Consider the following 25,302-nt stretch of genomic DNA (forward strand, 5'->3'; position numbering starts at 1 on the left):
AAACTTTTATTTAAGTATTTTATTAGCATGTGCAATTGTTTTGACATTCGTGTTCCTGGAGGTTCCTCCCCCCCTCTCCTAATCAGTAAACTATGGGTTTGGCATTGAGAATCCCCCTTCCTGACATGTAAGAAGAGATGAACCCCAGTTAGAAGTGAGTGTACCTCATATTAGCAGTCAGTGCAGGCCGTGGTTTTGATTCCCAAAGGAAGCTGGGACAGCAGATCGAACTAACTGTGCTGTTGGCCACTTCCTCAGAGCTATACCAATCACGCCCATAGATTCAGGACAGTACACATCAGTGTGATCAAGACCCAGCATAACATGTTTCACCACACGCCTGGCAAGATGCCACCAACGATTTCTTCAGGCACTGGTACACCTACTTGGCAATGGCTGTGGGAAACTGTCAAAGGGAGCAGAAAGTCAAATACAGAGCTGTCCCATCTTCTGCAAAGTCACCTTCGGATGTCCCAGAGTGTTTCACAGTGTTTCAGGCAGGTGAGAGATGATCGGGATGTTTCCCCATTTCTTACCTCTCAACTGACCAAAGACAGCGGGTTTTTTTTTAAAGAAGTGTTTTAACTCAAGTGTTTTAATTGTCAAGAAGAGACAAATGACAGATTTTCTGGTAAATTTTACAAGAAAGTTAAATGTTTATGATTCAACACCTGAAATATACACAACTACACCCACTCTCCCTCATGCAGAGACACGCATGCTCAAGATGCATTTAGGTCTTACGAATTTTTTAAGAGTTCTCTGTTGCACTTGCATTCCCCGGGGTGAAGACTTTAAACAGTGCAGGCCTGTAATATTTTCCTTGTTCAATGAAGAAAAAATTTGGAAGGTTTAGGAGGAGGTATGCACTGTTGCAGATTTCTCTTGTTATATACCAATCAAAGTTCAATGGCGAAACCTTGGTACAGTTTCTCAGGTGGAGAGTTCAAGGCCGACTCCCGTCACTGCCTACGTGTAGCTTACAAACTGGTGGTGTTAGCAAGGTCCTTTCTCTCCAATGGTACAGATGTTTCTCTATCCTTGTCTGCCCAGAATATACCTTTATTAAAACTCATTATCAGAAACCTAGAGCTGAATTTTCTTCTCCCACCGTCACTCCCAGCGGCAGGCAAAAAAATGGCGGACTGCACATGCGGACCACGCACTGCCATGCTGCCGCGATCTACCATGTGGCGGCCCAAATATGCTGGCGGGCCACCCCCACAATCATGGAGGGGACGGGCTCTGCGGTGCCGGCAACTGCGTCAGCTGCCTGTGCGTAGGTGCGGGCGCCCTTTTTAAAGGGCAGCCAGCCAGCCCTGCCAGTACATCTAAATTTTTAAAGATCTACCCTTACCCAGTGCACTGCAAAATAAACTATTGCCCCTTCCTCCCCTCCAGAACAAATCTATGTAATAGTTGCCCTCTCTTCCCCCCAAAACACGTACCTGCAAGACTTGACCTTCCCCCCCCCCCCCGCCACAAAACTGATAAAAGTGCAGAGGTCACCCCTTCACCACCCCCCCCCCCCCGTACACTAGTAATTTACATTTGACCCTGTATTCCCTCCCCACTACGCTGAAAATCATAAGTACCCACCGTTTCCCACCTCGGTGACACCAGCTTTCGCTGGACGGGAAAGTGAAGGCGCGTGAGTGCTGGCTGCCGCTCGGAAGATCCCGGGCAGCAGGTAAGGTAGCTTACAATTTTATTTAAATTTATTCATTCTCTTAATTTAAATATGGAAAGCTGGATCTTGCGCCCGGTGGTAGGGGAGCCGTCAAGGAGTCTCGCCGCCGCTGGGAACATCCGTCCCGGCACTCCCGACATCAGGCACCATGGAGGGCCATTGCTGGCATGATCTTTCAGCGACTCCCCCCCCCCCCACCCCCACTACGGATCCCAATGTTGGGACCTCAACAAAATCCAGCCCCTAGTTTCTGTCATATGACCAGAGTTTCTCTTCCATTGAATTCAGAAACAGTTTCTGATAGTGAGGCCATTGTTAGACAGTGGAGTTTGGGTGTCACTCAGTGTGATAAAGTAGAGCTTTTCACACCCATTCTCTGGAGTTCAGGTTTGGAGTCAAAAAATCTGCAACAGTATTGCTGACTCAATTGGTTGGAGAAATGCAGCCATTGCCAGTTCTTTGAGGGAGTTACATGTGCTGTGAATATATTGTACTTTGATTTCCAGAAGGCATTTGATAAGGGTTATTGCAGAAAATAAAAGCTCATGGTTTCGGAGGTAACATATTGGCGTGTATAGAAGATTGGCTGGCTAACAGGAAACAGAGTAGGCATAAATGGGTCATTTTCTGATTGGCAAGATGTAACGAGTGGTGTGCCACAGGGATCTGTGCTGGGGCCTCAACTTTTTACAATTTTTGTAAATGACTTTGAAGAAGGGACCGAAGGTATGGTTGCTAAGTTTTATGATAAGACAAAGATAGGTAGGAAAGTAACTTGTGAAGAGGACATAAGGGGGCTACAAAGGGATATAGATAGGTTAAGTGAGTGGGCAATGACCTGCCAAATGGAGTATAATGTGGGAAGTGTGAAATTGTCCACTTTGGCAGGAAGAATAAAAAAGAAGCATATTATCTAAATGGTGAGAGATTGCAGAGCTCTGAGATGCAGCGGGATCTGGGTGTCCTAGTGCATGAATTGCAAAAGGTTACTATGCAGGTACAGCACGTGATTAGGAAAGCTAATAGAATGTTATTGTTTATCACGAGGGGAATTGAATACAAAAGTAGGGAGGTTATGCTTCAGCTATGCAGGGCATTGGTGAGACCCCATCTGGAGTACTGTGTACAGCACTGGTCTCTTTATTCAAGGAAGGATGTAAATGTGTTGGACGCAGTACAGAGAAAGTTTACTAGACTAATACCTGGAATGGGCGGGCTGTCTTGTGAGGAAAGATTGGACAAGCTAGGCATGTATCTACTGGAATTTAGAAGAGTGAGAGGTGACTTGATTGAAACATATAAGATCCTGAGGGGTCTTGACAGGGTTGATGTGAAAAGGATGTTTCCCCTTGTGGGAGAATCTAGAACTAGGGGTCACTGTTTAAAAATAAGGGGTCGCCCATTTAAGTCAGAGATGAAGAGAAATTTTTTTCTCTCAGAGGGTCATGAGTCTTTGGAATTGTCTTCCTCAAAAGGCAGTGGAAGCAGAGTCTTTGAATATTTTTAAAGCAAAGGTCGATAGAATCTTGATAAACAAGGGGGTGAAAGGTTATCGGAGGTAGGTGGAAATGTGGAGTAATCAGTTCAGCCATTAAATTATTGAATGGCAGAGCAGGATTGAAAGGCTGAGTGGCTTACTCCTGCTCCTAGTTCGTATGTACAGCAGCCAGTTTGTGCACAGCAAGCTCCCACAAACAACATTGAGATAAAAGATCAATTCGAGGGATAACTGTTGGCCAGGGCAGCTGGGGAACCCCCTTGCTCTTTGAATAGTGCCATGGGATCTTTAATGCCCACATGAGAGGGCAGATGGATTAACATGTCTTCTGAAAAATGGAACCTCTAATAGAGCAGCACTGCTTCAGTACTGCACTGACGTGTCAACCAGGATTTAGCTCAATTACTGGAGTAGAATCCATAACCTTCTGACTTAGAGACAAGAGTACTCCCAGTGCGCCAAGGCTGAAGCAAGCTATTATTCAGCATAGGGTAATGCAATGATGGTATCAATCAGCCGTGGCCTTGCATTATCACACCAGCCTCTTTGGTTTCTTTTCCCTTCATTTTGTCCCATCTCTTGTTATTCCTCAGCATTTTGAGATGCTTTTTGATGCTCTCCAAAACTTACAGAATTTTTGACACACTTTTGTGACATTTCCTTTAGTTGTCCCCATCCCTTTAAGTTTCAGTTACCTGCAACTTTCCACTCCATTCACTTGAGTGCTCCCAACACCTGTCCAATTCTACATTGGAAACTATTCTAATGAACTAACCTAGGAAGAACATGGTGCAGACATCACACTTCTACTCGAGTCTGCTAAAATACACCAATAAAGGATCACATAGCATCCAATACCAGATCACATTTGCAATATCACTATAAGGAGAGGTGATAGGAAGCAGAAAGGGGGTGGGGGAGGGGGGGGTGCTGAGATCTGGAACAAGAGCAAAATGCTGCAGATGCTGGAAATCTGAAGTAAAAACAGAAAATGCTGGAAACACTCAGCAGGTCTGGCAGTATCTGTGTGGAGAGAAACAGAGTTAATGTTTTAGGTGACCTTTCATCAGAAAGAGATCTGGAACTCCTGGGCACCTTCCTACTACACTATTCCCAGACTAGGTGTAATGTACTGTACCCCAAAAGTTAGCATAGAATCTCCTCTTTGGGCAACGAATAAGTTTACTACACTGCTGAGGCACTTCCTGAGGCCTGGCGTTGCATTTCAGGCTGTTGCCATCAAGGCTTCAGGCAGTAGCTGAAGAGCAACAGAGAGAGAGAGCTGAGGCCTTTAGATCATTCATTGTGGAGAGGGTGGAAGGGGGAAATAGGGATTGAAACTGCCCAAACTCATTTGAAGCAGGACCCTTGTAGTCATCAGAGAGAAGAAGGCTTTTGCTCCAGTGTGAAAAGCTAGTTGTGTTTCACTGATGTTTCAGGCTGAACTGACTCTGTTTTCACTCCTTTCCTGATTTGCTTCCGCAGAGGAGATTACTGACTTGACAGACCAGTTGGGCGAGGGAGGGAAGAGTGTCCATGAGCTGCAGAAATCCAAGAAGAAGCTGGAGATGGAGAAAGAAGAGCTGCAGGCAACTCTCGAGGAGTCGGAGGCAGCACTGGAGGTAAACATAAGCGAAATTCACCAGTCACGCCCATTAGTACGGCAACTCCTTTTATACCTGTCACCGGGGAATACTGACCATTCAATAGATGGTCTTTATTTCCCTGTCAGGTAAACAGAGAATGCTTGTCTGAAACCTGCTTGTCTTATCTGATAAGGGATAGCCCCAGTAAGGGCAGGAACTCTGTGTTTTTTGGTGCCTAAAGAATATTACATCTGTATTGTAAACCGGAATGAAAGGCTGCTTATTGCTGAAGGTTGCAGCCTTAAAGCAGAGCAGATGCACACCGTAACCATTTGAGTATTTATCAGTAAGATTGCACGTGGCGGGAGGAAGTGAAGATTTGTCATTAATGACTATAATGTTGAAATTTGGCCATGACTGGCCGGGTTGAGGAGACGTAGACAATTGGAGCTTTAAACCACTAATGTCTTGTTGTTCTGAGGTGCTGAGAGGATCAGTGCTCCCGTGGTAAAGATCAAGGATTTATTCATATTGTTTTCTGCATTAGCTTTGGTGGATCACGATGCCCCAGTACAACGTTGCCGTGTTGTAAGTTTCTGTGTAACTGACCTGTGCTGTATTTACCCCTCAGTGCTGCCTCCAAATGCAGCTCCAACCTCAGTGGCAGCACTGAAAGGTTAATGAGTTGATGACGCTGAGAGGCAGCAGTGCCACCTCAGCAACAACGTAAACTTTGCTTCAAGGCAGACACCATCTTCTCCAGTTGAGAAGTCAACATTGTGGTGCTCATCGCAGGGGAAGGTCCAATCACCAGAAAATAAAATCATGAACAAAGTCAAACAATACCCTTGTGCTATGCAGTCTTCCCTACCAATGGGGCAAACACTGGAAGCTTGGGACATTGACAACCGCTTCTCCCTTCCAAGATCTGGAAATAAAAATCTGCTATCAGTAGAAGTGGCCACAAAGCTGTCAGATTGCCAGAAAAACCCAACTGGTTCCCTGCAGTCCTTTAGCGAAGGAAACCTGCTGCCCATGCACGGTCTGGCCGACATGTGTCTCCAGTCCCACACCCCAACCATAGGAATGGGTAACAAATGCCAGCCTTGCCAGTGACACCCACATCCTAAAAATAAATTTTAAAATATTCTGAGATATGAACACAGAGAGAGTGGGAGAGCGGAGCACAGCCCGAGGAGCCGGAGGTTTAAAAAGCACGCCAAATCAGAGTCGGAGACCAGAGTCTGAGAGAATGGGAGAGCGGAGCACAGCCCGAGGAACCGGAGGTTTAAAAAGCACGCCAAATCAGAGTCGGAGACCAGAGTCTGAGAGAGAGAGAGAGAGAGAGAGAGAGAGAAGCAGGGAAAAAAATTGAAAAGTAACATCAGAGTGATGTCACAATCAACAGAGGGAGCAGGGAAGAAGTTATCTGTTTGGTGAGTATCTGATAAGTGATTAAGGTCCATTCTAATCATAACATTTAAAATAGTAAAGGAACTAGTGGTAAGCTTAATAAAATATATTTAAAAAAAGGAAAATAAAATAAATAATTGAATAAAATAATTAAGTAGTTAATTAATCCACATTAAGGATGGCAGGACAGGCGATGTGTTAGGGCTGCAGCATGTGGGAACTCCTCGATGCCAGTGTGATCCAGGCAAACACGTCTACAGTGTTTGTGGCTCGAAGATCTTTGGCTCAGAGTCATTGAACTGGAGTTCGAGCTGCAGACACTGTGACACATCAGGGAGGAGGAAAGTTACCTGGACATTTTGTACCAGAAGGCGACCTTAGGATACGGTCTTTTGATTTGGTCAGTGGTCAGGGACAGGAGAGTGTGGCTGCAGCTGAGGCAGGTAAGGGGACCCAGAGGGCAGGAGTGCAGGAGCCTCAGCCTTTGCGATTGTCCAACAGTTTTGAGGTTCTTTCAGCTTGTTTGGAGGAGAGTGGGGGCTGCAGGGTGTATGAGAAACCTGACCATGGCACCATTTACAGGAAGCCATTCAAGTACAGGGAGAGAAAAGGAATGTAGTGGTAGTAGGGGACAGTATAGTTAGGGGGATTGACACTGTTCTCTGCAGCAAAGAGCAAGAGTCCAGACAGCTGTGCTGCCTGCCCGTTGCCAGGGTTCAGGACATCTGCTCAGGGCTGCAGAGGAAGGGGGAGGATCCAGTCGTTGTGGTCCATGTAGGTACCAACGACATAGGCAGGACAAGGAAAGAAGTTCTGCATAGTCAGTATGAGGAACTAGGCGCCAAATTAAGAAGCGGAACCTCAAAGGTAATAATCTCTGGATTATTACCTGGACCACATGCAAATTGGCATAGGGCAAATAAGACTGGAGAAATTAATGCGTGGCTCAAAGACTGATGTGGTAGAAGTGGGTTCTGGTTCGTGGGGCATTGGCACCAGTACTGGGGAAAGTGGTGGCTGTAACGTTGGGACAGTCTACACCTGAACCGTGCTGGAGCTGGTGTTCCAGCGAGCCACTTAACTAGGGAAATGGAGAGGGTTTTAAACTGAATAGTGGGGGCAAGGGATCAAATTTGGGAAGCTATGGTAAATCAATGAGTAGAGACAAGGCAAGAGAGAAAGTTATTAATTTGAGAAATGAGAAACAGACTGTGACAGGAAGGGACAGAGCATACAAATCTAAGAGTAAATCAACAGGTAAGGCTAGAGGTTACAAAAATAATAAAAAGACACAGCTAAAGGCGCTGTATCTGAATGCACGTAGCATTCAAAACAAAACAGATGAATTGAGAGCGCAAATAGAAATAAATAAGTACGATCTAATAGCCATTACAGTGACATGGCTGCAGGACAACATAGATTGGGACCTGAATATTGAAGGATACATGGAATTTAGGAAGGACAGGAAGCTAGGAAAAGGTGGAGAGGTAGCCCTGTTAATTAATGATGGTGTACTCGCAATAGAGAGGGATGACCTAAGTTCAGGAGAGCAGGATATTGTAGTAGTTTGGGTAGAGATGAGAAATGATAAAGGCAAGAAGTCACTTGTGGGAGTGGTGTACAGGCCACCTAATATTAACCACACTATGGGACGGGGTATAAAGGAAGAAATAATGGCAGCTTGTCACCAAGGTACGCCGAAAATTATGGGGGATTTTAACCTACATATAGACTATAAAAATCAGATGGGCAGAGGTAGCCTAGGTGAGGAGTGCATAGAGTGTTTTCAGGATAATTTCTTGCAACAATGTGTTCTGGAGCCAATCAGAGAACAGGCTATACTAGACCTGATATTGTGCAACGAGATAGGATTCATTAATGACCCCATAGTTAAAGCACCCCTAGGTAGCAGCAATCATAATATGTTTGGATTTTACACTCAGTTTGAGGGAGAGAAGAGTGGGTCCAAGACTAGTATTTTAAACTTAAATAAGGGCAATTATGAGGGCATGAAAGCACAGCTAGCTAAAGTGAACTCACAAATCAGGTTAAGGGATAGGTCAATAGAGATGCAGTGGCAGACCTTTAAGGGGATATTTCAGAATACACAGAATAGACACATTTCAACGAGAAAGAAAAATTCCAAGGGTGGGACCCGTCATCTGTGGTTAACTAAAACAGTTAAAGATGGTATCAAACTTAAAGAAAAAGCCTACAATTGCACAAAGCTGGGAGGCAGGGCAGAAGATTGGACAGAATATAAAAAAACAGCAAAGAATGACTAAAAGATTGATAAGGAAGTTAAAATTAGAGTACGAGAGAAAGCTAGCTAGAAATATAAAGACAGATACTAAGAGTTTCTATCGATATTTTAAAAAGAAAAGAGTTAACAAAGTGAGCATTGGTCCTATAAAAAGTGAGTCTGGAGAATTAATAATGGATAATAAGGAGATGGCAGATGAATTGAACAGATATTTTGCATCAGTCTTCATTATTGAGGATACAAGTAACATTCCAGTATTAGCTGTAAGTCAGGAAATGAAAGGGAGGGAGGAACTCAAGAAAATTACAATCACCAGGGATGTGATACTGAAAAATAGTTGGAGCTGTGGGCTGACAAGTCCCTGGGAAAAGAAGTGGCTAGTGAGATAGTTGATGCGTTAGTTTTAATTTTCCAAAATTCCCTAGATTCGGGGAAGGTTCCTTTAGATTGGAAAATAGTTGATGTAACTCCTTTATTCAAAAAGGGAGGGAGACAGAAAACAGGAAACTACAGGCCAGTTAGCTTAACATCTGTCTTAGGGAAAATGTTCCAAGCTATTATTAAAGATGTTATAGCAGGGCATTTAGAAAAATTCAAGGTAATCAGTGTTACGACCGACCGCTCCTGTCAAATCCCCCAATCAAAATATATGATTCTGATTGTGGTGGGAGAGACACACTGATAGGCAATCTGTGGAGGGATGGGATTGAATTAACCTATCATTTAAAACTTTCCAAGTTAAAGAAAGACCCAGCCAAATTGTAACGTCTATTAACCCCCGAATGAGGCTAACCAAACCAGGTGTTTTTAAATCAACAAATTAACTCTTTACTTAAAAGAACTACATTCTTAAACACTATGAACATTTAAAAATAGAAAAATTAGAGTCCTTGCTAAATTACAGTCCAATGTTGTTCGAAGTCCTCTGCAGAATGTTGTTCAAAGTCCAGCGAATTCAACTATTAATGACTTGCAAACACTTTCAACAGAATCAATCTGACTTCAGAGATTTTTTGAGATTGTCATAGTCTAACTTCCCTTTCTTCAATTTAAATTGCCAAAGATCTCTGTCTTGGCTTGACTTTTTAGAATTTCGAGAGATCATAATTAAACAAACAAAAATCCTATTTCCTTCAGTTTAAAAGGTTGAGAGCTCTTTTTCAGTGCTGACACCACAGCTGTCTATGTCTTCTCTGTGTGTTTAGTTAGGACAAACTGTCTTCAACTAAGAGCCAGTTCAAACTGAATTGAAACAAATGTATCGCATCAGGCTCACTTCCAGTGGCTATATCTATGGTAACGAGAATGCACCCTTTGAATCGCAGTCTCCAAATGGCTGTTTCTAAGGCAATGAAAATGCACCTTCCTATAAGTCCTAAGGCTTGCCGGCTCTTAAAGCAATACTGATCCCTTGCAAGCCTTAAAGGCAAACTGCATATCTGAAAAAAAAAACTACAGGATCATGACATCAGACAGAGTCAACATGGTTTTGTGAAAGGGAAATCATGTTTAACCAATTTATTGGAGTTCTTTGAGGGAGTTACATGTGCTGTGGATAAAGAGGAACCAGTGGATGTATTGTACTTAGATTTCCAGAAGGCATTTGATAAGGTGCCACATCAAAGGTTATTGGAGAAAATAAAAGCTTGTGGTGTCAGAGGTAACATATTCATGGTTAGAAAATTGGTTAGCTAACAGGAAACAGAGAGTATGCATAAATGGGTCATTTTCTGGTTGGCAAGATGTAACAAGTGGTGTGCCACAGGGATCTGTGCTGGGGCCTCAACTTTTTACAATTTATATAGATGACTTTGAAGAAGGGACAGAAAGTATGGGTGCTAAATTTTCTGATAGGCAAAGATAGGTAGGAAAGTAACTTGTGATGAGGGCATAAGGAGGCTACAAAGGGATATAGATAGGTTAAGTGAGTGGGCAAAGACCTGGCAAATGGAGTATAATGTGGGAAATTGGGAAATTGTCGACTTTGGCTAGAAGAATAAAAAAGAAGCATATTATCTAAATGGTGAGAGATTGCAGAACTCTGAGATGCAGCTGGATCTGGGTATCCTAGTGCATGAATCACAAAAGTTTAGTATGCAGATACAGCACATAATTAGGAAAGCTAATAGAATGTTATCGTTTATCGCGAGGGGAATTGAATACAAAAGTAGGGAGGTTATGCTTCAGCTATACAGAGCATTGGTGAGACCACATCTGGAGTACTGTGTACAGTACTGGTCTCCTTATTTAAGAAAGGATGTAAATGCTTTGGCGGCAGTACAGAGAAGGTTTACCAGACTAATACCTGGAATGGACGGGCTGTCTTTGTGAGGAAAAATTGGACAAGCTAGGCATGTATTCGCTGGAATTCAGAAGAGTAAGAGGTGATTTGATTGAAACATATAAGATCTTGAGGGGTCTTGACAGGGTGGATGTGGAAAGGATGTTTCACCTTGTGGGAGAATCTCGAACTTGGGGTCACTGTTTAAAAATAAGGGGTCGCCCATTTAAGTCAGAGATGAGAATTTTTTTCTCTCGGGGTCGTGAGCCTTTGGAATTGTCTTCCTCAAAAGGCAGTGGAAGCAGAGTCTTTGAATATTTTTAAGGCAGAGGTAGATAGATTCTTGATAAGCAAGGGGGTGGAAGGTTAACGCGGGTAGGTGGAAATGTGGAGTAATCAGTTCAGCCATGAACTTATTGAATGGCGGAGCAGGCTCGAGGGATCGAGTGGCCTACTGCTGCTATAAATTCATATGTTCATATGTCGCATTTAGCCACTGCTATTACAAACAAACGATTGGTGCAGTTACCAGTGGTGTACAGCAGCTGCCCTTGCTATAATACAGAGTAGCTGTCCACTGTTTACAAATTCCTGGTAATTTAGTATACTCATAATCTACTGCCATTGGCAGTCTGAGAGGGTTGTGACAGTAAAATTGTTTGGCATATAATGCAATTAACTGCGGGGAAAAACAGATGCCAACTTTTTTCAAAATTAACAAATGTCAATTATCAATCTGTCAGTCCATTCTATTGAAATTTTTTTTTTTAGTATCCTGGCAGATGGCATATTTCAGACTAGCAGATTTACAGAATGAAAGTGATGCTATAAACTGTGCTCCTCACTGCTGCTAACAATGAGTAGAAGTGGTCTTTAGACAAACCAGGTTTGAAGAAAGTATTTTCTACATTTTCTGTTTTTGTTTGTTGGGGAAAGTACAGTTCTTTAGTTGGTAAATTTATTCAGGCTTTGAAGCCCTGTACTGTGATTTTGGTACCTGTAATTCTGGATGAATTAAAAATCGCTTAAGGTCAGACCACTGTGAACATGAAGGACCAGAATTTGGTATCGAGGACTAAAAGAGTTGCTAATTCCCACTCAGAGCTGATTGCTGCTGTTACACACTTGAAAGGCAATAAGCAATCCCTTCAAGTGATCTCCACCATGAGCAGCTCCATCATGCATGCCATCTCCACAGCTGTTTCCGAACCTGTACACTAGTTCATGAACATTCCAGTCTGACTCCACCTTGTCTGTAAGTCAACACCAACTCAGCACAGGACCTCAAACCTTAACTCAGACTCTTTCATTGCAGTCTCCTCTGTGGCATCTGTTTACAACCATGTCCTTTCTAATCTCTGCGATGACTATCTATCCTTAAAACTCTGTGGCCATTCATCTACACATTATGCGTATTGCTCCAAAGCAGAGCCCATTATTTCTATCTCACTTTTTACTTCTCTTAGGCCTTCTCAAGTCCTTCTCGCTTGGTTTCTTCCTTTCCTGTCACCCAATCATGCGAACTTTCATTTCACCTTTCTTGAGCACTTTGCTCCTGAATCCCTCTCCCAACACACCACTACTCCTCTACCTTCTTATTCTCCTGCCATTGTCCAAAACTTGAATTCACCTTGGATAAGTCCACAGCTACCCACTGTGCCTCTTTCTGCATTCCCTGAAGGGTACATCGAGGCACATGTCACTACCTCCTTACGAGTAGCAACCCCATCTGACCCATCCTCCATTCTCCTCATTCTTCACACCCAGTGCACCCTCGAGGAGTAGGAGGATATGGGTTGTGAGTGATACAAGGTGGATATTTCTGTGATCAAGACCAAGGGAGTAGAGAGGCCGTGTGAGATGGCAAGGTTGTGAGGTGGCTGTGAGCGCAGGTGGGAGTTTATATGGAGAGAAAGGTTTAGGTAAGACAAGAGGGAAATGAATTCAAAGCAGTGCGGGCAAGGGGAGCTGAGATGGAGGTTGAAGTGACAGAGAGTGAGGGCGTTACTCAGTGCAGAGGCTGAAAGAGGAAAGAAGGGAAGATATTTTGGTGAGAAACTTGGGGTGTAGCTTGAGGGTGGAACAGCAGTAGACAGTGGGGTTTTTAAAAGAGATGGGACATTAATGTTATTGATGTCTAAGGCCTTGTTCATCGGTAAACAGTCATTCTGGAGGAGAATGAAGAGCAAGGCAGCAATTGTTGCCAGAATCTAAGGAAGTAGTAGTGATGGGGTGAGTGGGACATGAAGGAGGTTGGTGAGATTAATCCACATCCTCCTACCCCCTTCCAACCCCACAATACTTCTACAGCTGTTGATTTACTGAACCGCACCGTCACCTCCACCTTTGATGCCCTTGTCCCTTGCAAAATATGTCCCCCCTCCCATCCTAATCACTTCACTTGGTATGACCCCCACTTTCACTCCCTCAAGTTCAAGGGGCACAGACTTGAGCGTATCTGGCATACAACTAGTTCAGCAATCCCTCAACAGTCCTGGCTAGACATTGCTATCTGGCCTCATTCTCCTCAACCAGTATTGTCCATTGTTCCAAGATCATCCTGGGCAGCAAAAATAACACCCTGCTTTCCCCACAACAAACCAGCTCCTTAAATGCTTTCTTTCCTGCCCCCACCATCTATTCCCCCAAAAACAAAAAATGCAAGGAGCTCATAGACATATTTGTCTCTAGTATTGACAGCATCCATTCAGCTCCCTTTGCTGCTTCCCTTTTTCCCTTTTCCAGGCCTCCCTCAAAACTTCCCCCTGCCTAAGCCCTTAACCCTCCTATCTCCCCTAATGCCAAGCTCATCTTGTCCATGAGCCAACCTCCTGCTCCCTTGAGACCATTGCTAGTAAATTGCTTACCACCCAACATCCCTTCCTTGTTCCGTGCTAGCTGGCATTGTAAATGGTTCCCTCTCACTTTCAAAATTGTCATCATAACCCCATCGTAAAAAAAACCACCAGCCTTTGACCCCTCTGTCCTTGCAAACTACAGCCCCATCTCCAACCGCACTTCCCTCTTCAAAGTCCTTGAACGTGTTGACACCTCCCAAATCCGTACCTATCTTTCCCACATCCTCCTCCTGAATCTCTCCAACCAGATTTCCATTCCTACCACAGCACAGAACAGTCCAAATCAAGCAACAAATGACATCCTCAGTGACTGCTGTGCATTATTCCTCCTTGTCATCTCTGCAGCCTTTCAGAAGTTAGCCACAGCAGTGCTCCTCCTCCATTGTCCAGCTGGGACAACCATTGCTTGATTTCCCTTTTAGTTATCCAGTTGTAGTCAGAGCATCTCCAGCAATGGTCTCTCTTCCCAGCACAAAACCATTAACTCAGGGATTCCCCCAAGGATCTATCCTTGGTCCCCCGACTTGCCCCTTCCTTATCTACATCCTGCCCCTTGGTGACATCATCTAAAGACATAGGGTCAGGTCCCACATGTACATTGAAAGCAACAAGTTCTGCCTCTCCAGCACCATCATTTGACCCCCTTCACTGCCTTTGTGTTGGCAAACTGCTTGTCCAGCATGCAGCCTTGGATGAGCCACAACGTTCCCCAGTTAAACATAAGGAAGACTGAAGGCATTGTCTTTGACCCCTGCTACAAACTCTTGCACTGATCCAAGTCATCATCTTGCTTTAGTGTGCATCAGCTTAGAGTTGGTAGAATTCTCACCTTTAAGTAGGAAGGTTATAGATCCAAGCCCTAAAGCACAGCTTGAGTGCATAGCTTATCTTGACTCTCCATACTGAGGAAATGCTGCATTGTTAGAGGTGATGTTTTTTGAATGAGATATTAAGTTAAGGCCCTGTCCAATGCTTTAGGTGGGTTTTAACGATCCCATGGCTCAATTTGACAAAGAGCTGAGGTTTTCCCAGTCAACTGGTCATCATTTATCTTTCACCCAGCAGCACTAAAAACAGATTATCAGCCAGTTTATCTGACTGCTGTTTGTCTGACCTTGTTTTGTAGAAACTGGCTGCTGCATCTACCTACATAACAAGAGCCACTACGTTCTAAAATAACTCACTGTGAGAGTAGGGCTAATAGGGGTAATCTTAACCCTAGGCATTGGTGTAAAATGGGCAATATTGAATTGACCACTCATTTCTCACCCAGCCCAATTTTCCCGTCCATTGCCAGATTTGGAGAGGAATATTGTCATTTTACAGGTGGCTAATTCAGTATGGACCATTTTGCACCATCAATTAATATTAAGATTAGTCCCATAAGTTTATTTTTACTTATCAGTTTCTTCTCCATCTTTATCAGTACAGCATATTCTTTGATATTTTATGTATTCCTTTAATGTTCTGATAAATTGGCTCAGAATTTGCAGTAAAAATGGTGAACCTAACCAATGTTCCCTTTAAAATTTCATTGTTGTGCGCAGCTAGTTTTTCGATGCATAGTACCTTTAAATTTGCACATGCAGTATTTAACACAGAACAGGCCTGCACGGTACTTTCCAGGCTGCTGCAAAGGCGTGCATGTGTGCAGCTTAGTGGGAATATTGAGGCTAACAGCACTCACCATAATCAAGGAATAAATTGGACAACAACTTCCAGCACAGTTAAATGCGGAAATCAGGACGCTGCTGTCCGATTTGTCCTGCTCCTCCACAAGCTTTACTATACTGTCACCTCGCCAAGATACTCGGCATTGAAACACATAGAACAGCATGAAGTTGCTGTGTATAAGTGATAGATACCCATACGCCAGGAAATGTTTGGGTTTGTCCATTCTAGTGTAAGTAAATTTTTAAAGTTGTGCTAAGTCTTAGTTACTTCCAAACAACCGCTCTGGCATTGAAAATCAACGTTTATAAGTGTGGAGTCTCATTCCGTCAGATTTTAAGTATTGTTGAAGATTTTTTTTTTAATTAAAAATTACAACTTTGTTGCTTTTCTCTTTTAATCCCATCTTTCTTTCCCTCTCTTTATTTCTCTTTCTGTGTCTGATTTGGCATTGAATTCAATATTCAAACTTCTACTTCCTGATTCAGACACTGCTGCTCATTAACAGTGTTTCAGTCTGATTGGCTAGGGAGGTACACAGTTGCTTGTCCTGTTTACACAGATCCCAGATCCCCTGTAGAGGGCGCGGTGCTGAAATGGCTTTCTAATCACAGCAAGTTCCAGTGCAAAAGCCCATCAAAAGTCTAACTGTGGGCAATTATAAATGTAATGGATGGCTACGTTGGTTCGCTACTGACCTCAAAATCCAGCCCATAGGTTCTAAATGTTGTGTTGTCTAGCACATGGCTATGTTCACATACTTCTATTGAATAAAAGTTTTCAAAAAGATACACATCATATCTCATTGCAAATATGACTGTTTTATGACATTTTGACGAGTTTTGAATCTAAAATGCTCTCAGTCAACTTGTGTTTTCTTGGAGAATTCTTAGAGCATCAGCTCCATTACATTGAATTTCTAGAGTATTCTCTTTCCTCCTCCTGGTGCGCTGAATGTTTAGTTGGAGACACACAGTTAGAAAGGCACAGAACCTAATTTATAGCTGCTCACAGCAGCTGTTCTTTAAATTAACTTCCTACCATAATCTTATTACATTTTGACTTGTTAAATCTTGATAGCTGGGATAGTTACATTATAAGAAGATGAATTTAAGATGATCAGCTCCCCCTAGACTTCATTCCTCATCACTCTATTATGTGAAGACATAGGAAGAAGCTGCTTTAGGCTTCATTATATTAATTCCTCAGGAATTGCAGAATTGTGCTCATTTTAATTTTGGTTATCTCAGCAGGGTGCTGCTAAATAATTCAGTTCATCAAGTGTCTGTGCAACAGTATTAAAATTAGTGTTTGTTATTCTGTGATAAAGCCAGTGAGGTACTTTTGAAGTAGGAAACGCAGCAGCCAATTTGTGCACAGCAAGCTCCCACACACAGCAATGTGATAATGACCAGGTTTATTTCCTTAGGAATGTAGGCTGAGGGATAAATATTGGCCAGGACACCAGGGGGAACTCACCTGCTCTTATTTGAATAGTGCCATGAAATCCTTACTGTTCACCTGAGAATCCCTATCCAATGGTTTTGGTGGTTGTTAAAAATCCCACGGCTCTATTTAAAGAAGAGCAGAGCATTTGCCTAGTCGTCTGGTCATCCTTCCTGCTTCAACTAACACCACCATATGTGATGTGCATCTGCGGTTGCCAGGCAAGAGAAGGTCGTAAGAAGGACCATATCATGCAGCACCATCTACATTTCAGCAGCCTTCAGGCAAACTTATCTGGCTGGGAAAAGCAATGATCTGGAAAGCTGTTCTCCCAGGATGAGTAAAATGGCTGCAACCAATTCTCGAGCTTCAGGCCAGGGAGTGCGTAACACCGTTCAGGTGGTGGTGAAGGATAATGAAGGAGGTGCACCTGTGGACTGTACTTTCTTCGTTAAGAAAATCTTTATTGATTGCTGTGGATTCCAAGCTGCAGATATCTTCTGCCTGCAGGACTTCCCCAGCAGTGGATATTTTGATGTGACTTTCAAGAACGTGACGGGATGCATCAATTTCCTGAGGTGTTCAAGGAGAAGGGAAACCAGGCGCCGCTGTCGATCCTCACAGTGGAGCCACTCTTCACACTGATATCGCAACGTGACTGGGTGGTGACAATTCACCTCTATAACCCCCATGTTCCTGTCGTGGATGTACTCACCTTCCTCCCCAGTTACATCGAGGTGGTCGACAGCAGCATTAATGTCAAGGACCCATTTGGGATTTGGACCAGCAAGCGGCAGGTCAAGGTGACCTTGAAGGTTGATGCCAACGGCGCCATCATCCATCCTCCCTCCAGCTTCACGACCGGGGGAAGTCGAGGCTTCTTGGTCTATGCAGGGTAGCCAGAGTTTGTCGGACCGGTGGCAAATCTGGTCACATGGCAGATAACTGCAGCACAGCCGTCTGCAAGAACTGCAAGAAGGAAGGCCATCAGACCAAGGACTGTAAGCAGAGTAAATGCTGCAACCTGTGCAGTGGGGCAGGCCACCTCTACAAAACCTGCCCCAAACACTGCCTCAGTTATGCTCAGGCGGAAAGGTCCAAGAAAAGGACGGGAGAAGGAACGGTGAATGTGTCTGGTGCTAGGAAGGAGACAAGCAACTCCCTCCGCAGCGAGGAAAGTCTGAGAAGAAGAAAGGGGAGGCAGCTGCAACCAGCGACCCAACACCTACCCCGTGCCCGGAAACCCCTCCTCTACAGACAGAATCAATGGAGGAGGAGGCAGCAGATGGACAAACTAGTCAGTGGCAACTGGTACAAAGGAAAACCACAAAGAAAAAACCTCCAAAAAAGGAACAGGCCACCACCCAAACCAATGGCAAGAGGAGGCTACCGTCTGAGACAGACTACGGCAGCTCCTCCTCACTGGACGAGGAAGGGCCGGAACGACGGCACCTGCAAAATAAGCGGCAGAATTCAAAGGAGCTGAAAGAGAGGGCCCCCCCAGCTCCGGCGCACTGGAAGCTGTGATGGGCCCAGCGCGCCCCAAACCCAGAGCGCCGAACCCAGCGAGATGCCCAGTGCACCCCAGCTTCGGGACACCGAGAGCAACGAAGCGTCTGGCGCACTCCAGCTCCGGGAAGCCGGGAGCAGTGATGTCTTCGAGGAGGAACAGAGGGGAAAGACACCATCAGCAGAGGACAGCCCAAGTCTTGCTGCCTACAAGACCCCCCCCCCCCACCCCCGATGTCACCCCAGCGGAACAAACACCCCATGAGTTACCAGGAGGGGTTTCTGAGCCCAACGAATGTGAAACAACTTGTGTACACTATGGGTATACAGGAACATACCCAAGGACTGGGACTAGCAAGGACAACTGGTGTGGGAAGCAACACCCAACTTTACAATGGGTATAAAGATTGCTTCGATTAACATGCTTAGCGTTAAATCCACTACGCCATGTGTTTCGACCTTGGACTACCTCGCCAAGGTCAAAGCCGACATGCTGTTTCTGCAGGAGTGTGGAATACCGCACTGCAGCACCTACAGGCAATGGTCGCGATGGTGGTCCCACGGGCCATCGATCTGGTCAGGGGGTGATTATTCCCGTTCCTCTGGCCTGGGTATTCTGCTGCGGGGAGGCAACTTTACCATCTCCGAAGTTAAGAAGGTGGGCGGTTGCCTGCTCGTAGCAGATGTAATGTACAACAATGCTCCACTCTGGCTGATCAATGTGTACGCCCCGGTTCAATGCAGCGAGCGGCTGACCATCTTCCAGCAGCTCACACTGGCGACGTCCAGGCCGGTCATCCTAGGCGGTGATTTCAACTGTATCATTGATGCAGCTGGACGATCGGCAGTGACGACAGCAAACTGGACACTATGTCCAGATTCCTAATGGAAACAGTAAAAATGCCAAGTTGCACGATGTCTTCTGCAAACCTGCAGATGGAGCACAGCGTAGATACACCTGGTCAAGATCGGACGGGTCTGCCCATTCCAGGATTGACTTCCTGTTTGTGTCCGGTGCATTCACAGTTAGATCCACTGACGTCAAGCCGGTGTTCTTCTCTGACCATTGCCTCTTACTGGCTGTCACTTACAGAATGACCAGTGGGTTGGCAGGGGGACATGGAAGCTCAATGCTACACTGCTAACCCCAGAGAACGTTGAGGAGCGCAAAAGGGGTTACAAAGGTTGGAGGACCGTGAAACCTATCTTTGTGTCTCCAGTTCACTGGTGGGAAGCAATCAAGGAGAACATCAAGAGATTTGTTATCTCCAAAGGTGGTCAGAGGGCGAGAGAGAGACAGAGGGAAATGTCCTGACTCCAGAAAAGAATGCAAAATCTGCTCTGGCTGCAGTCGATGGGGGTCAAGGTCAAGGAGGATCTCCAAGAGGTGAAGAGCCAACGGGCCTTGCTATTTGCCACGGAAGCTTCCAAGATCATCTTCCGGTCCAGAGTCCGCTCCGTTGAGCAGGATGAGACGTGCTCGTGTTTCTTCTTCCAAAAGGTACACAGAGATAGCTCTGTGATCAGCAGCCTGAAGGAAGAGGACGGCTCGGTAATGTCTTCACAGCCCGACAAAACCCAAGGATAGCACGACCTTCCAGTCCTTCCTGTCATTTATCATGGAGGTCTTAGATGACAGCATGAGGGAGAGACTGGACAAACCGCTAACTCTGGACGAGCTGACAAACGCGGTCAGGTCCTTCGAGACGAGTAAAACTCCTGGAAGCGACGGCTTACCGGTTGAGTTGTGTTCAGCTCTTTGGGACTGGATCGGCCCAGACCTACTGGAAGTATACGAGAGTATTCTCCTGGCCGGCGGCATGTCAGAATCCATGAGGAAAGGCATCATCACCCACATCTACAAGCGGAAGGGGGAGAGGGCAGAAATCAGAAATTGACGGCCCATCTCACTGCTTAATGTTAACCACAAGATTCTGTCCAAAGTCATCACCAGTCGAGTCAAGTCTGCTCTGGAGTTGGTGATTCACCCTGACCAGACCTGTACTGTACCTGGCAGGAAGATCTCTGATCTCGTGCCAATCAGGGATACGATCGCCTATGTACGGGACAGGAGGGTGGACGCCAGCCTCATCAGCCTGGACTAGGAGAAGGCTTTTGACAGGATATCGCACACCTACATGATGGACGTGCTTTCCAAAATGGGGTTTGGGGAGGGAATCTGCAATTGGATCGAACTCATCTACACAAACATCAGTAGTGCAGTCTCAATCAATGGGTGGGAATCAGAAAGTTTCCCGATCCAATCTGGAGTCAGACAGAGCTGTCCTCTCTCCCTTGTTTGTTTGCTGTATCGAACGTTTTGCTGAGTCCATTAGGAAGGATGCAGGCATAAGAGGGGTAACAACCCCAGGCAGCGGAGACACTCAGGTCAAAACCTCCCTGTACATGGATGACGTCGCCGTCTTCTGCTCGGATCCGCTGTCTGTGCGCAGACTGATGAGCATCTGCGACCAGTTCGAACTGGCCTCGGGAGCCAAAGTTAACCACGGCAAGAGTGAGGCCATGTTCTTTAGGAACTGGGCCGACAGATCCTTTCTCCCCTTCACCGTCAGGTCAGACTACCTGAAGGTGCTGGGGATATGGTTCGGAAGGGCCGGGGCGTGCGCCAAAACCTGGAAGGAATGAGTAGCCAGGGTAGACCACAAACTGAGCATATGGGAGCAGCGTTCTCTCTCCATTGTGGGTAAGAACCTGGTCATCAGGTGCGAGGCGCTCACGTTGTTGCTGTATGTGGCGCAGATCTGGCCCATACCCCACTCCTGTGCCATGGCGGTCACCCAAGCCATTTTCCGCTTTATCTGGAGATGCAAAATGGACCGGGTCCGGAGGGACACGATGTTCAAACCTCTGGATAAGAGCGGGAAAAATGTACCCAACATCGCCCTCATCCTGATGTCCACCTTCGTGTGCGGCTGCATCGAGCTGTGCATAAAACCCCAGAACGCAAACACCAAGTGCTGAGGTTCTATCTGTCCCCTGTGTGGTGAAGGATGGGCCTGGTCACATTGCCGCGGAACACTCCATCCAGTTGGACCGTGCCGTACCATCTATCCTTCCTGGAAAAGCTTCTGTGGAAAAACACCTTTGAATACCAATCCATCAGGCAGTGGTCTGCATGGAATGTCCTCAAGGCCGTACGGGAAAAGGAGATTGTGGATACTGTCGGACGGTTCCCCGAGCAGACTGCCAAAGTCATTTGGCGGAATGCCTCTTCACCAGAACTTTCAAACAAGCACCAAGACGTAGCTTGGCTGGTGGTGAGAAGTGCTGTCCCCGTCAGATCCTTCCTGCAATGCCCAGAGTCTCACCCCCTCCACACGCTGCCCTTGAGATGGCTATGGTGGGGAAGAGACAGTTGCCCACCTCCTTCTGGAATGTGTCTTTGCAAAGCAGGTATGGAAAGAGATGCAGTGGTTTTTAGTTTTAGTTTTTAGTTTTAGAGATACAGCACTGAAACAGGCCCTTCGGCCCACCGAGTCTGTGCCGACCATCAACCACCCATTTATACTAATCCTACACTAATTCCACATTCCTACCACATCCCCACCTGTCCCTATATATTTCCCTACCACCTACCTATACTAGGGGCAATTTATAATGTCCAATTAACCTATCAACCAGCAAGTCTTTGGCATGTGGGAGGAAACCGGAGCACCCGGAGGAAACCCACGCAGACACAGGGAGAACTTGCAAACTCCACACAGGTAGTACCCAGAATTGAACCCGGGTCGCTGGAGCTGTGAGGCTGTGGTGCTAACCACTGCGCCAGTGTGCCGTCAAGGTTCATCCCAAGCAGCTCGTAACACAGGAGTCTGTGCTCTACAGGCTGTTCCCAGGGACGCACAGCAAGATAAACATCAACTGCTGCTGGAGGACCATCAATGCAGTGAAAGACGCTCTTTGGTCTGCCCGGAACTTGCTGGTCTTCCAGCACAAAGAGTTGTCCACGACCGAGTGTTGCAGACTGGCACATTCCAAGGTCCAGGACTACGTGCTGAGGGACGCACAAAAGCTTGGGGCAGCCGCTGCAAAGGCTTAATGGGGAAAGACTACTGTGTAAGGTCCTCCCACCATAGTGAACTGAGGGGCTGGACCCATGGGAAATCCCTTGGGCTGTATACACCAAATATGGGTTTGCTGTAAAATTTACATGGCATACAAAATAGAATGGAAGGGTTGTGAGGCAATTTACTTGAAGAAAACTGATTTCCTTTGCACTTTTTGGAATGTCAACTTGGTGCTGTTTTGAACTGTTTGGTAATGTATTTTTTTTTACAGATTTTTAAGAATAAAGTATTATTTTTGGGAAAAAAAGCAAGGGATCAGGTGGTAAACTACTGCAAATTGAAATCCAAATCTTGTCTTTCTGTTTCCCTTTATATTTGACTGTCATCTCTGAGTTCTCTCCCTCTTGGGCCTTGGCAATAGGTTGAAATGTTTTTTTTTAAAGCCTTTCAAAGATTTTCAGATATTTTATCTCTCAGCAACAGCACTCCCCTTTAATTGACCACATCCCTTTAAACTTACCTACACGCAGTTTGCCGCTGCCACTGCTAGTTATCCTCCAAATCTGCACCTAGAGCTATGTGTATTTATGATATTGAGCTGAATTCAGAAAATTGGATGCAAAATTATCAAACTTCTAATCATTTCAGTGTGAAACCCATTTCTAATCATTCAGATATCGGCTGTATCCATAGCAGAAGATCATGGGTTAGCACTAGGTACTTCCAGATCAGGTAGTGCTGTCAGATGCAGAGTAAAACCACCTCTTCCCTGTCTTCAGATCCATTAGGTTAATGTCTGCATTGAAACAATAGGTGGAGAAATTTCATCTGAATACACATTTATATGATCATATCCGATAGCATAATTTCAAGTTTGCAAAAGCAAAATTACATTTTGGTACAAGTGCAGGGACTGTTGTCTCAGATTATTATGGTGACATTTTGTACATGTTCAAGGGATGTTGTGACCCAATATTACGGTACAATTGCAGGTACTATTTTTCTGAGTATTACGGTACAATTGCAGGTACTTTTTTTGAGTATTACAGTACAAGTACTGAGTTTGTTTTTCTGCCTTATGGCAAATTTACAGGGAGTGTTTTCTCTGAGTAGGTGATGCATTTTGGCAGAAGGGATGGGGAAAGGCCATATAGACTTGATGGTACAGTGCGAAAGAATGTGCAGGGACAGAAGGACCGGAGGGTGCATGTGCATAGATCTTTGAAGGATGCAGGACATATTAAGAGAGTTGTTAGCAAAGCATATGGAATCTTGGGCTTCATAAATAGAAGCATTGAGTACAAAAGCAGGGAGGTTATGCTGAACCTTTATAAAGCTCTGGTTAGGCCACAACTAGAGCATTGCATCCAGTATTGGTCACCACACTTTAGGAAGGATGTGAAGGTCCTCGAAGGTGCAGAGGAGATTGATCAGAATAGTTCCAGGGATGAGGGGTTTTAGCTACAAGGTGCGGTTAGAGAAGCTGAGGATGTTCGCCTTGTAGCCAAGGAGATTGAGAGGAGATTTGACAGAGGTGTACAAGATTATGACAGGTTTGCATTAGGTAGACAAAGATAAACTGTTCCTATTAGCTGATGGTACAAGGTTTAGGAGTTACAGATTTAAAACTTTGGGCAAGAGATGCAGGGGGAATGTGAGGAAGAACTTTTTTATACAGCGAGTGGAAATGACCTGGAACTCGATGCCTAGAAGGGTAGTAGAAGGAGTGACAATCAATCATTTCAAAAGAAAATTGGATGGCCACTTGAAGGAAATAAACTTACAGGGCTACGGAGATAGAGTGGGGGAATAGGACTGACTGGATTGCTCCACAGAGAGCTGGCATGGACTCGATGGGCCGAATGGCCTCCTCCTGTACCATAAATGACTCTATGACTCTATTTACAAAGACTGCTTTTCTGAGTATTGCAGTACAAATACAGAGGTTGTTTTTCTGATTATTATGGTACATTTACAGGCTGCGTTTTTGGGAGTATTATGTCACATTTTCAGGTCGTGGTTTTCTGAGTATTACGGTATATTGACAGGACGTGGTTTTCTGAATATTATGGTACATTTACAGGGATGTTTTTCTGAGTATTACGGTTCCATGCCCTGAACCGCTTTGGCCAGTTTCTCACTGTGGACTGTTATTTATTTGGCTGACTGCTGTTCCCTGGTTTCAGGCTGAAGAGAGTAAGGTGGTTCGACTGCAACTCGAGCTGACCCAGGTGAAGGCAGAGATTGACCGCAGAATCCAGGAGAAGGAAGAGGAGTTTGAGGCAACACAGTAATCTCATAATTTTACTGCAGTATTTAATCGGTGTTGGGGGATTGTGTGGTGCACTAAGTTCAATTCAGCCCAGACTGAGCTAGCAGGACCCTTTGCTGCTGCCTTTTAGCAGCAAAACAACCAGTTTCATGCCACAGTGGGTCGTTCCTGGAGGAGCACCTGTCTGTCCCATGGTAAGTAGGTGACCTCCTATGGTCCCCTGATGCTCCAATAGGTCCAGCCCTCCCATTCTGATCACCAGTATAACAGCCCACAGGTTTTCTCCTCTGGTTTTTGATTAATTTTGCTGTGTTTTTGGCAGTTGTGAAGGATTATGTTCTGCTGACTGCTCAGTGAATGAAATGCTTTGTCAATCTCTCCTTTTAACTGTTAATGTCAAACTCATCTCCCAATGGTGGATTGAGCATTTAAATCATTGCTTTGTCTCTCGGTTAACATCAAATTTTTTTTTTTTCTTATTTCTAAATCGTAAGCTGTAAATTGATTTAGATGGAATTAAAAGTGGAAAATTCTCTATCAGGGTGAGGTCAGGTTTTTCGTAAAATTTTCTCTGCTTCCCTCCCTCATCCCCATTCCCACCCTCCTGAAGATGCTGACTCCTGCCGTGGTACAGGATCACACAGGTGTCAGTGGCCCTCTTGCCCAACCGGCTACTTTTCATGTGTGAACTCCAACGTGAATGCCGGCAGGCTGTTCACCTTTGTGGGGCATCGCAGCTGAGTCTGGTCCTGTTCTCACCTGCTTATTTCCGAGCAGGGGGTTACGG

General features: G+C 45.1%; 1 protein-coding gene across 5 annotated transcripts in view; it reads left to right on the forward strand.

Moving 5' to 3' along the window:
- LOC137384237 (myosin-16) overlaps positions 1-25,302 on the forward strand; it is a 246,035-nt gene that overhangs the window by 193,187 nt on the left and 27,546 nt on the right. For all 5 annotated transcript variants that reach the window (XM_068057952.1, XM_068057953.1, XM_068057955.1 and 2 more), the window contains 2 exons: positions 4,674-4,810; positions 24,430-24,533. In XM_068057952.1, coding sequence (XP_067914053.1) covers positions 4,674-4,810; positions 24,430-24,533 — 241 coding nt within the window. The remainder of the gene's footprint in view (positions 1-4,673; positions 4,811-24,429; positions 24,534-25,302) is intronic.

Source organism: Heterodontus francisci, chromosome 26 (assembly GCF_036365525.1).
Source record: "Heterodontus francisci isolate sHetFra1 chromosome 26, sHetFra1.hap1, whole genome shotgun sequence".
In the NCBI taxonomy this organism is placed as follows: domain Eukaryota; kingdom Metazoa; phylum Chordata; class Chondrichthyes; order Heterodontiformes; family Heterodontidae; genus Heterodontus; species Heterodontus francisci.